The sequence below is a fragment of the Gnatocerus cornutus genome, chromosome 3, assembly GCF_029298725.1.
Source record: "Gnatocerus cornutus isolate USDA-ARS CGAHR chromosome 3, icGnaCorn1.1, whole genome shotgun sequence".
Classification (NCBI taxonomy): Eukaryota; Metazoa; Arthropoda; class Insecta; order Coleoptera; family Tenebrionidae; genus Gnatocerus; species Gnatocerus cornutus.
The window spans coordinates 11088588-11100506 of record NC_142235.1 but is presented as its reverse complement, the minus strand read 5'-3'; the positions used below and the strand labels follow the sequence as shown (position 1 = coordinate 11100506).

At 33.6% G+C, this 11919-nt stretch overlaps 1 protein-coding gene across 2 annotated transcripts; it reads left to right on the top strand.

Annotated features, from left to right (window-relative positions):
* Positions 1-2708: 2708 nt before the first annotated feature.
* LOC148176861 (brachyurin-like) lies at positions 2709-3849 on the top strand. Of its 2 annotated transcripts, none has more exons than XM_088032850.1 (4): positions 2709-3006; positions 3052-3212; positions 3283-3345; positions 3390-3849. In XM_088032850.1, the coding sequence occupies exons 1-4, from the start codon at positions 2759-2761 to the stop codon at positions 3695-3697; spliced, it is 780 nt and encodes a 259-aa protein (XP_087888976.1). In that variant the 5' UTR covers positions 2709-2758; the 3' UTR covers positions 3698-3849. The 2 variants fall into 2 exon arrangements, with proteins under 2 accessions (XP_087888976.1, XP_087888974.1); XM_088032848.1 differs by having other exon boundaries at positions 3271-3345.
* The last annotated feature ends 8070 nt before the right edge of the window (positions 3850-11919 follow it).

Here is an 11919-nt window from a genome sequence, read left to right as displayed (position 1 = left end):
GGGAGGATACTCTCAGATGAAGCAAAAGTTCGATTACTTTTAAGAAAATTGAGCACTCCAACTCATCAACAATATCTTGATTTTATTCTGCCGCAAGAGCCTCAAGACATTGGTTTTGAAGAAACCGTGAAGAAGTTGACAGAAATGTTTGGTAGGAAAACGTCACTCTTCAATACGCGCTACCAATGTATGCGTCTAGAAAAGAAAGCAACGGAAGATTTTGTTTCCTATGCGGCGAATGAATAAGGCCTGTGAAGAATTCAAGATAAGTGCAATAACTCCAGATGCGTTTAAAGTCCTAATCTTTTTGTGTGGATTACAATCATCACAGGATGCAGAAATCCGGACAAAACTTTTAGCGACAGTCGAATCTGACAGCACTATTACGTTACAAAAGTTGACAGCATATCTCCAGTGGAATTTTCGGACTGGGCAGCACCAATTGTTGTGGTCAAGAAGGCTAATGGTTCAATACCAGAAGAACGCATCACTACAAAAGGCGGTGGAGTACACAAAGACTTCTAAATGGCCGGATTTAAAAGAAATAGCAAACGATGAGCTGAAGTCATTACATGCGAGAAGAAATTCTCTAAGTGTAGTAGATGTGTTTACTGTTCAATAATAGGATTATTGTTCCAGCAATTTTCAAGAAAAAAATTTTGAAAACTTTACATGCTGGTCATCCGGGAAAGGAGCGAATGAAATCTCTGGCGAGAAGTCATGTTTATTGGCCAAATATCGATCAAGATATTGCAGATTTCGTCAAAGATTGTGACAATTGTCAATTAGCCCTAAAACTTCCTTGTAAAGTCCCACTTTCACGATGGTCTGTACCAAACGGTCCTTGGAAAAGAATACACATCGGTGTAGCTGGTCCTCTACATGGATTTTACTTTCTCATCATCGTAGATGCTTTTTCAAAATGGCCCGAAGTTTATTCAAGTAAGAGTTTTCCATCGTCTTCCGTGATAAATATTCTGCGAGAATGTTTTGGAAGATTTGGATTTCCAGAAACGCTTGTATCAGACAATGCGACACAGTTCAAGAGTGGAAGAATGTGGTGTTCAGCACATGACGATTCCTGTTTATCATCCACAATCTAACGGACAAGCTGAAAGATTCGTGGATACTTTCAAAAGAGCCCTCAAGAAAAGTAAAGAAGATGGTTCTCTTTATGAACAAATTCAGAATTTTTTATTGAGTTATCGTTCGACTCCAAACCCAAATGCTTTTGATGGAAAATCACCAGCGGAATTGTTACAAGGACGACAAATTCGGATTGCATTGGATTTGTTGAAACCGAAAATTGCAGCTCTTTACAATGAAAAATATTTCAACAAGAAGAATGGAGTCAAATCGAGAAAATACAGTCCTGACGAAGCAGTTTTGGCAAAAATTCATAAGTATAACTCTTGAAAGTGGTATCCTGCAAACGTAATCAAACGAATTGGTAACGTCATGTATATGGTATTCATAGAAGGGTTGGACAGAAGAGTTATAATGCACGCGAATGAGCTGAGATCTCGAACAAGAGCAGCAGCGGCGAAAAGCTCGCAAGGATTGCTTCAAGTTCTTAAGGAAACTTTTGAATTGCCGTTTCAAGCTACAGGAGCAGATCGTTTTTCCATTGGCCTCGCCAGTCATCCTTCAAAACTCAAGGGGGAGGAAAGTGTTAAGGTCCAATCAAGTGATCAGTGATTTGTCAGTGATAAATAAGCTTTTGTTTAACAACACGAAATAAACTTTTGGAATTCTTCCTTTTTCCTTTACCTACACCATAACATTAATGAATAAAATCTTGATTGATTAGCAACAATGAAAGTTTTGTTTTAGGTTGATATTTTCATCAGTGATGTTTCAAGTGAGAGGTTTTTTTATCGTTAAAAAAATAAAAATAGTCAATTCGATTCCTTAAGGCTGCCAAAGACCTTGTTTAATTTTTGGTACCGTATTTCAAAACCACTCTGTTCACATAAAATGAAGTGCTTGTCAAGACCGGAATGCAACTCAAAATACATGTTAAGCTTCGATACTTTTTTGTGATATGAATTGATCGACGATCATAGTTATCTGAATTTGTTTTGATAATACATGTGCTGACAGTTGAAACTTCAACGTTTTGGAATGGCAGACCTCATTTCTAAACCTATAAAGAGATTAATAAAACTATCTTTTCAATAAATACAAAATCTAAATTTCTTTCATTGTGGGGTAATTTCCTGTGGACTATCAACGATGTTTAATTTAGTAGTGAACTTTGTCTAGGTCCTTATCAAAATTTTCAGTTGATTGGGACGAAATATATTTGTTCTAAAAGTCTGATTCAAGAACTTGCTTTCGTGATTTTATCATTTCTTTTCCGATGAATGACTTTCATTCATAGATCGCTGTAGAAGAATTTAATTAAATATAAAATAAAAAAAAATTAAACCAAATTACAAATTAACATTTCTTGTCTCAATCAAGTTTGTGTTAGAAGGAAATAAAACTGCGATCTGTCAGTTTTAGTTTCTACCTACTAAATTACAAAAACACTTTTTTCATCATCATATCATAATTTCTTCCAATTTTTTGAGTTATAAAAATTTCTTCCAAACTCCTCGACAACAAGAATACTTAAGAGAAAGCTTTTTGACCTCTGTACACCACTTTAACTGGAATCTGCTAATGCAAAGAACGTTATCAAAACACTTCTCATCAAACTTAAGTGAACATTTATGTATCTAAGTTCCAATCGTTCCCTTTTAACTCTATCAAAATGTTTCCTTTCGTGCTCGCCATTTTCTTTTTTTCCTCAAGTTGCGTCTCATCACCCAAAGTTTTGTCTGTGAATTCACATCTTCAACACAGAAGCAGCCGTATTATCAATGGCGAAGAAGCTAAAGAAGGCCAATTCCCGTGGCAAGTAGCAATTTTCGGAGACTCAACCGAGTACGGTCACTACCGCTGTGGAGGAGCATTGATCAGCAGCGAGTGGGTTTTAACAGTAGTGCCTTGTCTCGACGGGTAAACAATAATCGTTTTAAGAATGTATTTGAAACTGACTTTCAGTAAGAACACTATTGAAATATATTCGGGTTTCACGAAGATCTCTGATGACGACAAAACCAAGAGCGAAGGTTCAGAGTTTATTATACACGAAGATTTTGATTATGCAACTTCAAGCAATAACATTGCGCTGATAAAATTGAAACACCCATTGACTTTGAACGGTAAGTGAAGTTAAAGTTAGAACACTAAGAACGCTTATTTTTTTGGATAAAACCCAAGCTGTTGCGTTAGCTGAAGAAGAGCTGGAAGGCAACATAAACGTGACAGTGAGTGGATGGGGAATGGACAACAATGGTACATAAATTCTTTGTCTTTCTGTTCTACTTCTGTTTTTTCAGATGACTACACTTCATACACTGACAGTTTAAAATACATCAGTGTGGTCACAATGGAGCAAGAAGCTTGTGTTGCGATTTATGGAGATCAAGTAATTGATTCTGGTATCGTTTGTACAAATAGTGAACCTTTTCGAAGTCCGTGTTTTGGAGACTTTGGGTCTCCGGTTGTGATGGAGACGGCTTCAGGTATGGTGCATGTTGCTATTTCTGCACTTGTCAGTGGTGCTGGGTGTGAGGCACCGTACCCTGCAGGTTATACCAGAACCGCTTCTTATCGAAATTGGATTAGAAATAAAACAGATATTTAGAAAAAGTCATGAGGAATTTATGAAATGTTTTAAAAATGTGTTTTAATTTTTTTTTATGTTAGTATTGACCCTATTTGTACCTACAAATTTTATCAACTGTGTCAAAATACAAAATTTAAAATGATTTTATAAAAGACACCAAATACATACTTCTATTGCATTAAAATAATTATTTTTCAAAAATTTGAGTTTCATTACTAAAACCCATGACACCTGTCTAATGAATTTCCCAGTAGATTGCACAGAAATTAAGTGGCATTTTGAGTTGTTAGGCTTTTCTGTAATTTTCACCTTTAGATCTAAAAATCTGGATCAAGAGAGTTGTCATGGCTATAAAGTTTTGCCAATTAAACTCTATTTGAAGTACATTTTGCGACTAAAACTATCTGCTCGTTTTCTAGAGGTTTCCATCTATGTAACGTGTGATCCACAAAATTTTTATTTAGGGTAGGCTTTGACAAAATTTACGTAAGTCAAGAAAAAATTTGACAGTAGTTTGACCTTTGTTATTTGATTTAATTTCAATTAGTTCTCAGTACATTATTGATTCTGAATACATTTTTTCTTATTTGCGCTTTGTAATGTTACACATTTTCATAAAAAAATTGAGGTTATATCAAAAACAAAATTTCACTCCGACATGACTTCTATGTTTGTCTCTCTCTTTCATGGCCTACCCTAAACAAAAATTTTGTGGCTCTCATGATATAACATTCTAAACTCAAATTGTTCCACAAAAAAATATAACTTTTGAAAATCGAAACGTTGATAACTTGTCTTTTCTTGTTCATTGAACCTCAATAGTTTCATCTGCTTCAAATCTAAACCCAGATTCGATTAAAAGAATGCAAAACGATCCCCCTAAGGTTCAATTCAGAAAACTTGGCGATTTGTTTACAAACATGTTTAGTAGTCAAAAAAAACACCCACATCACGTAATAGAAATCTTTTATTATCCACTTTTCATCAAATGAAATGTAAATCTCTTTGCATTTTCAGTAAATTTCTGATTCAACCAAAAGTGTGAATCAAAATGTAAACAAACTTATTTTGACACTCCCCCACGCTAAATTAGTATTAATTTTGGTAAAAACCCCTAACTTGAGAAAATATACTCAGCTCTTATATACACTTTCCGCCACTAAAATTGGGACCTTTTTTAGGTAATGAATCGGTACCTCAGAAGCATAATGGTTTATCTCCAATTTTTGTAAAAAATGAGTTAAATAATGTTTTTTAATATTCTTTCCATCTTTTTTAAGGCAGAGAAAAATCACCATTAGATGAAAAACAAACAATTTTAGGTTTCTCTAAAGAACTAAGTACTAAAGTACCACATTATGTTAGAAGCATAAAGAACCAACTCCTTACAGGTCTACATTTCGAAGTGATTTTATTACTCAACTGATCTAAACTTACTCAAATTGATGATAAACGCAAGTATATTATTTAGAGATACTAAAGAAAAAAATCCGTGTATTTGAACATTCCTTTAAAATTTTCGTTGTAACACCAAAAAAATGCCACCAATTTTTTTTAAGATCCTGTAATTTCTTTATTTTTTATGCGCTTTTAACAATATTTGTAGAGATTATCTCTCTCGACTACCTTATTAAGAGTATTACTTTATTAAGATTTAGAAAAATTTAGACCGAAAAAGAGAATTTTTAGAAATTTTAATTTCGAGGAGCAAAGAAAAATTTTTGTATTTTGACTAAAAAAAAAATTATCAAACATTTTTAACGATCTGTAAGTTCTTCATTTTTAATGCCACTATAACCAAATTTGTAGAGTTTATAAGTCTTGACTGTCTTATTAAGAGTACCGATTTAGAAAAATTTAGACCAAAAAAGAAAATATTTAGAAATTTTTATTTGGACAACTGTCAAAATATCAATTTTTTCCAACACTGTAATTTCGTTATTTTTAGTACGACAGGAACGAAATTTATGCATGTTGTTTCTTTTAGTAATACCACTAACTTTGATCAAAAAGTCGAATTTTTAGAATCTAAGAAATGCCACTATTTTTTTTTTAAGATTATGTAATTTCTTTATTTTGTATGTGATTTTAACGAAATTTGTGGAGATTATCAATCTTGACTCTCTTATTTACACTGCCGATTTACAAAAATTTAGAGGGAAAAGGAGAATTTGTAGAAATTTTTATTTCCAGTAGTTAAAAAAAATCCAAAAAAAATTTGAACGCGCTTGAATTTCGACATTTTTGTTGTCACAAGAACGAAATTTATGGGAAATGACAGAAATGCCACTATTTTTTTTTTAAGATTCTGTAATTTCTTTATTTTGTATGTGATTTTAACGAAATTTGTGGAGATTATCAATCTTGACTCTCTTATTTACACTGCCGATTTACAAAAATTTAGAGCAAAAAGGAGAATTTGTAGAAATTTTTATTTCCAGTAGTTGAAAAAAATCCAAAAAAAATTTGAACGCGCTTGAATTTCGACATTTTTGTTGTCACAAGAACGAAATTTATGGGAAATGACAGAAATGCCACTATTTTTTTTTAAGATTCTGTAATTTCTTTATTTTGTATGGGATTTTAACGAAATTTGTGGAGATTATTATTCTTGACTCTCTTATTTACACTGCCGATTTACAAAAATTTAGAGCGAAAAGGAGAATTTGTAGAAATTTTTATTTCCAGTAGTTAAAAAAAATCCAAAAAAAATTTAAACGCGCTTTAATTTCGACATTTTTGTTGTCACAAGAACGAAATTTGTGTTTTGTTAATTTTCCCGAATTAATGGAGATAAGCACTTATACTTCTGAGGTACCGAAATGAGGTTTTTGTACTGCGTACTGCGTGTGTTTGCGTTGAATTCGCTTTACTTACCAGTTCGACCATTTTGTATATGAAGCGCCTCGTACCTGTTCAAGGTTATTAAAAAAACTCAACATTCTTCTAAAACAGTACGAACTGATTCACGTAACTTTACGACCCTTAGACATCCCTTGAAAAAATTAGACAATATGAGGATTATTATCGACAGCCTCAAGAACCATAATGTCGTTTTTAAAATTCGAAGTCATCAGTTCTCTGTTTTCTTTATGTTTTAGCCAGTTTTAAAGGAGTTCCTTCTTTAATAACCGTTTAAAAATTTTGTCCGGTCGAGATAACAACATCAGCACAACACTTCGGCGGCTCCTGTAATGTTCTTGCACTTACCATAAATCAAAATCATATTGAATCATATTCATCATTGAAAAGCATTTTGCAAGGTTTTGAAATTTACGAAAACAACTTGTTAAAAACTGACATTGCTATCAGGAGTGTACAAATTTCATGCTAAATAAAGTTAACAAAATGTAACAAGTTATTCAAGAAAACTGTATTTTTGGTTGCATTCAGTAGTCGTCAGGGTCGTCATGTTAAGTGAATCAGTCTGCATTTATAGATAGTATACCAACATATTTATATTTTTTATTAAATATACAGGGTGTTTGAGGTTATCGTTGCCAAATTTTAACAGAGTCTCTATCTTCATGTACTAATCAGAAAATGTAAAGCAGAAACATGGAGTCTTCTGGCAAGCCGTCGGAAACTGATTCCAGGTTGCTCGTACACTACGTTCAGAATTTCCTCTTTAACGTGCAGTTTTCGCTAACAAAAACAAACCTGTGTCCTGAAGTCTTTGATGCAATGCCACAAATAATCCTTGAAAGAGAACTTGCCGATTACAAAATCGTGTCCTGTACAGATGAACAACAAAACGATTTACCTACTCCACGCATTTTTCCGTAAATTAAATGCATATCAGTCATTTCGGCAACAGTAAACTAATTTCGATAATCTATACCAGAAATCAATAATATTCCCGAAAAAAAGACGACAATGAACTAAATAGTCTATTGTGTTTTTGCATGAGTTCAAGAAACTTATCAGAAATTAACCTTTTTTTGCAAACAGTGGTAAAATTTCATTATCATTATTATTCATTCAATTTATGAATGAATTAACGTAAACAAGTAGGTCGTTCTCAAACAGTGAGGCCAAAAATTATTGTAGCTCATATATTATTGCTCAAAACCAAAAATGCTTTATAGATTTTTACTCAGTTAAAGAACAATTATCTACGTTTTAAATATGGCAACGATAACCCCAAACACCCGGTATAGTTGCTACGATGGCATGTCTTTTTTCTATTGTAAGACTCATTTAGGTAACAACAGGACTTTGAGCACTTCGAATATTTCTGCATTGGAGAGTCGTTTTTTTCTTGATGTAGTAAAATCTGTGATGGGCAAACATTCTGTCGCTAAATGTTACCTTACCACAAATGAGATCGATGTTGAAATCGGTGCTTTCAAACGTTTTATAAGAAGACGTATTTTTTGCTTCTAGTCAAAGCAACCTTTACAATAGTTAAATAATTTGAAAAGTCGCTAACCCGACGATGGACGGAGAGGTTTCTTAAAATAGCTAGAATACGCAAAATAGAAAGTACTGTTGCCTATTTGTCAGGCTGACATTACGATCTTATTGCCTTGAAAATAAAAATGATCTTTTATGTCACTGCCATTCTAACTTGCAAAAGCTTTCGAGATGGGTTTTCAGTTTTTTATTTTTGCTTCAATACTACTTATTAAACTTAAACAATTTTGGTTTTAAAAGCGCATCCTGTATTGGTGTCGGCAACTTTTCTTGCTCTCTGGGCCATGAGTTCTGACACACTTTGTTTACAAGGCTATTCATATAAGATGACGAGTCTGACAAGACCGGAAAGCAACCCAAAATCCATTTTAAGTAGCTGCCTGATTTGAACTGATCAATACATGTGCTGTTAGTGTCAACTGAAGGATTTTAATACGCGTTTTTTAAGGGCACCCCACAAAAGTAATCTAAAGGTGTAAAATCTTAGTCAGAATGTAGTGAAACTTTTGCCAATGCAGTGATTGTGAAAAATCGTATCTAAACGTTGACTTTTCTTTCGTCGTTGGTATCCGTTGTCAAAACTTGTCAAAGTTATTTTAGACGTTAAACTTTTCCGGGCACACATTTGAATTATTTATTCATTTATTGGAAACAGAGAATTTTATAAAGTTAACCATGAAATGTGTATTTTGTGTAGCATTAGATTGTCGTCAGGCTCGTCTTCTTATGTGAATATGTAATCATGTATAAAGTGGTAAATCAAATCCGTGTTTTCTACTAACAAAATTATTGTATATATATACAAGTACAATTTCGTTCAAAAATAATGCACCCATTGCTTATTTCTAAACAGCATCCGAAAACATTTTGAGGGTCTCGCCAGGGCAGGTACAATTGCGTACAAAAATAATGCACCATGGTATGAACAGAATATGCACCCAACAATACATTTTACCCCTAGAACTTTTGGGTTGGTCTGCTTAAGATCTGAGCGGTCAGTTTTCGTACAGGGGTGCGTCAGACAACCAAATTTTATTTACATCTTACTCTAAAACTCATGCAGATTGAGTCAACTAAACAACATGATTTGAAGAACATTGAAAGAAATTTTGAATCAATGTTTGTATTCATAATCAATGACCCCATTTCCACTATAAGTTGACTGCGATTAAATTAATCACGCATTTAATTAAGTTTGATTGCTGACATTTGATGGAATTAAATATTAATTTTAATTAAAGTTGTAATTTTGAATTTCTAATTTATTTCTTAAAATTATTTATTATTCTAACGTTCATTTTTCTTCATATAATTCGCTTTCATTGCTAAATAAGTAAATTTTAGAACAATTGATTTTTAATTCTAATAGTAAGTAACTAAGTATAGGCCGTTTTAATGCAATAATTGAAATTAAATTAGACTTGCAACTTACTTATGTCACTTCAACATAATGTTAAATATTTCATTTCATTCTAAATTGTTAGAGTAATAGTATCACTTTAGCAGTAGATTGTATAAAGGCACATTTAACAATCCTAGTGCTGTTAAAGAATTAGCAACAATACTAGTGTTGGTAATTTTGCTAAACTGTTTACATGTTTTACTGATTATAACCACGAGCATTTATAATTTTTGAAGCGTCAATTTATACATTTTCTCGAGTTTTAGTTTTTCAAACATAGTTTTTCAGATGTAAAAACCAGTAACGTTATTTGGTTTCGTAAAAATCTTTGATCAAGTTATTTGGTTTCGTAAAAATCTTTGATCAAAATTAAGGATCCAATTTTGTTTCTGTAAACTGGGTGTATAATTTTTTTAATTATTTGTCTCTAGCTATAAAATATAGTTTTTTTCAACTTTGCCATAAAAATACATTTTCTGTCATTGTTTGGGACCTAAGAAACTCCAGTTTTCTTCATTTCTTTCACTAGTAATTAACTTATGTTTCTACTAACTAGTAAGTGAAAAAGTTACAAAACAATGAGAGCAAGTGATTTAACATGTCAAAATTGACAATTATATTTTTATTTAATTTAAGCGAAATTTGAAAAATTTCATACTGCACTTTTAAGCTAATCTAAATTTTAATCATTCGTCAACTTTATTATTTCAAGTCCACATTAGATTAAAAAAAACTCAACTTCACACTATATTTGTCTGTATGTCCTGAAACTTTATTTCCAAATATTTTTCCCCAATTCCAGTAAATTTAAATCAACAAAAAGGCTGTAATTTATTGGGAATCAATTCTGGTCATCAGACAAAACCCACCACTTGAGGGTGATTATGTTTATAGGGTCTTGCGGTAAGTTTGGTGGAAACTGTTTAAAAAGTTAAAGTCATAAACGCTCCACCGTATTTATACGTTTCTTTCACCATCACAGCACAACAAAATAAGATCTAAATAATTTTAGAACAGGGTTTTTGCAAACATTGAAAAATTACCATTTTATGACTACCCAGATGTGCTGGGAAGGTCAAGAACGGACTTGTACCTGCTCCTGCGAGACCCTCAAAATGTTTTCCGATGCTGTTTGTAAATAAGCAATGGGATGGTGCATTATTTTTGGACGCAATTGTACCAGCACATCTGGGTAGTCATAAAATGGTAATTATTCAATATGTCACTTCAGTGACGGAGTTTTTCAATGATGACACGGTTTTGGGAATGTTTAGGATTTATTTCTACTAACTACATTAATAAACACTAGAATATAACAAACTTAAAACTACTTACAAAATATCGGTTGGGGTTGGCATCGTCCCACTGGATCACAAACTCACTGGCTAACTATTGGCTAACTACTCTTTGTACGTCGCCCATGTTACCTCGTTTCCGCAAGCTGACTTTGCTAGTCCTTCGTTTTAGAGTGTTAGCTAAGCCACTTGCGAAAACCCGGTGCAACGTACAAAGGTAGTTAACCTGTTGGTCGTCGCGTTTATTATTAACTGCTGACCCTTTAAAAATTGTCGTTCTGACAATTAACTTATTGCCTAAACCTTAACTATATTATCCTAACCATTTACATCTCTCTCCTATGCCTAATCTCCCCTTCTGTCCCACACTTCCCTCATGTCCGGAAACGTTGACTCTTTACATCCTGCCACTAGTTTCGACTAGAAGAACAAAGCAGAACTTCCCCACATCTCGGAGTGAAACTCTTCCAACCGCACTGACGGGTCATTCTAGGTGTAAAAACTTGTGCTGCTCTGGAGTGAGGCTTCACCTTGGTTTCTCTTGGGTTGTACGTTCTCCTTGAGCATTTAGGAACTCTTACTCAGGAGGATCTTGCTTAGGTTTTCAGGAAAGTTGCGTGGTTGCAGGATTCTCAATAAGGGTGAGGTTAAGTAAACAGGGAAAAAGAATGGTCGATCTCGTTGTTCTCTCTCCTTCGGCACCAAGTAGCATTGACCTTAAGCCGTCCCTTCTAAATCTCGCAGTTTCTTGTCGGTTCCGTTGAGTGGCACTCCGTGGTACTGATGTTCCCTCTAGCCTACCACTAGGACAGTCTGGTCTTGTCGTCACATCTCGGACGGTCCATCGGTGATGGGGACAAACAAAAGACAGCAATTACAAACTAATAGATTTAACTCCTAATCTAACCTTACAAGCTAATTACAAATTACTATGACGTTTACATGAATTATCTTACTCTAAAACTGCTGACAACAAGAATGCAAACATGACATTGTTGTTGTCTAGCCGACCTTCACCTTTCGATCAACTGTTTCATTAAGCGCGTTACCCATATCTTCCTAGCCGAATAAAATTTAAAGCTTCCTGTTTTTCCCCTTTTTTTTTGTGCCTGTCTGCTTACCTTAAT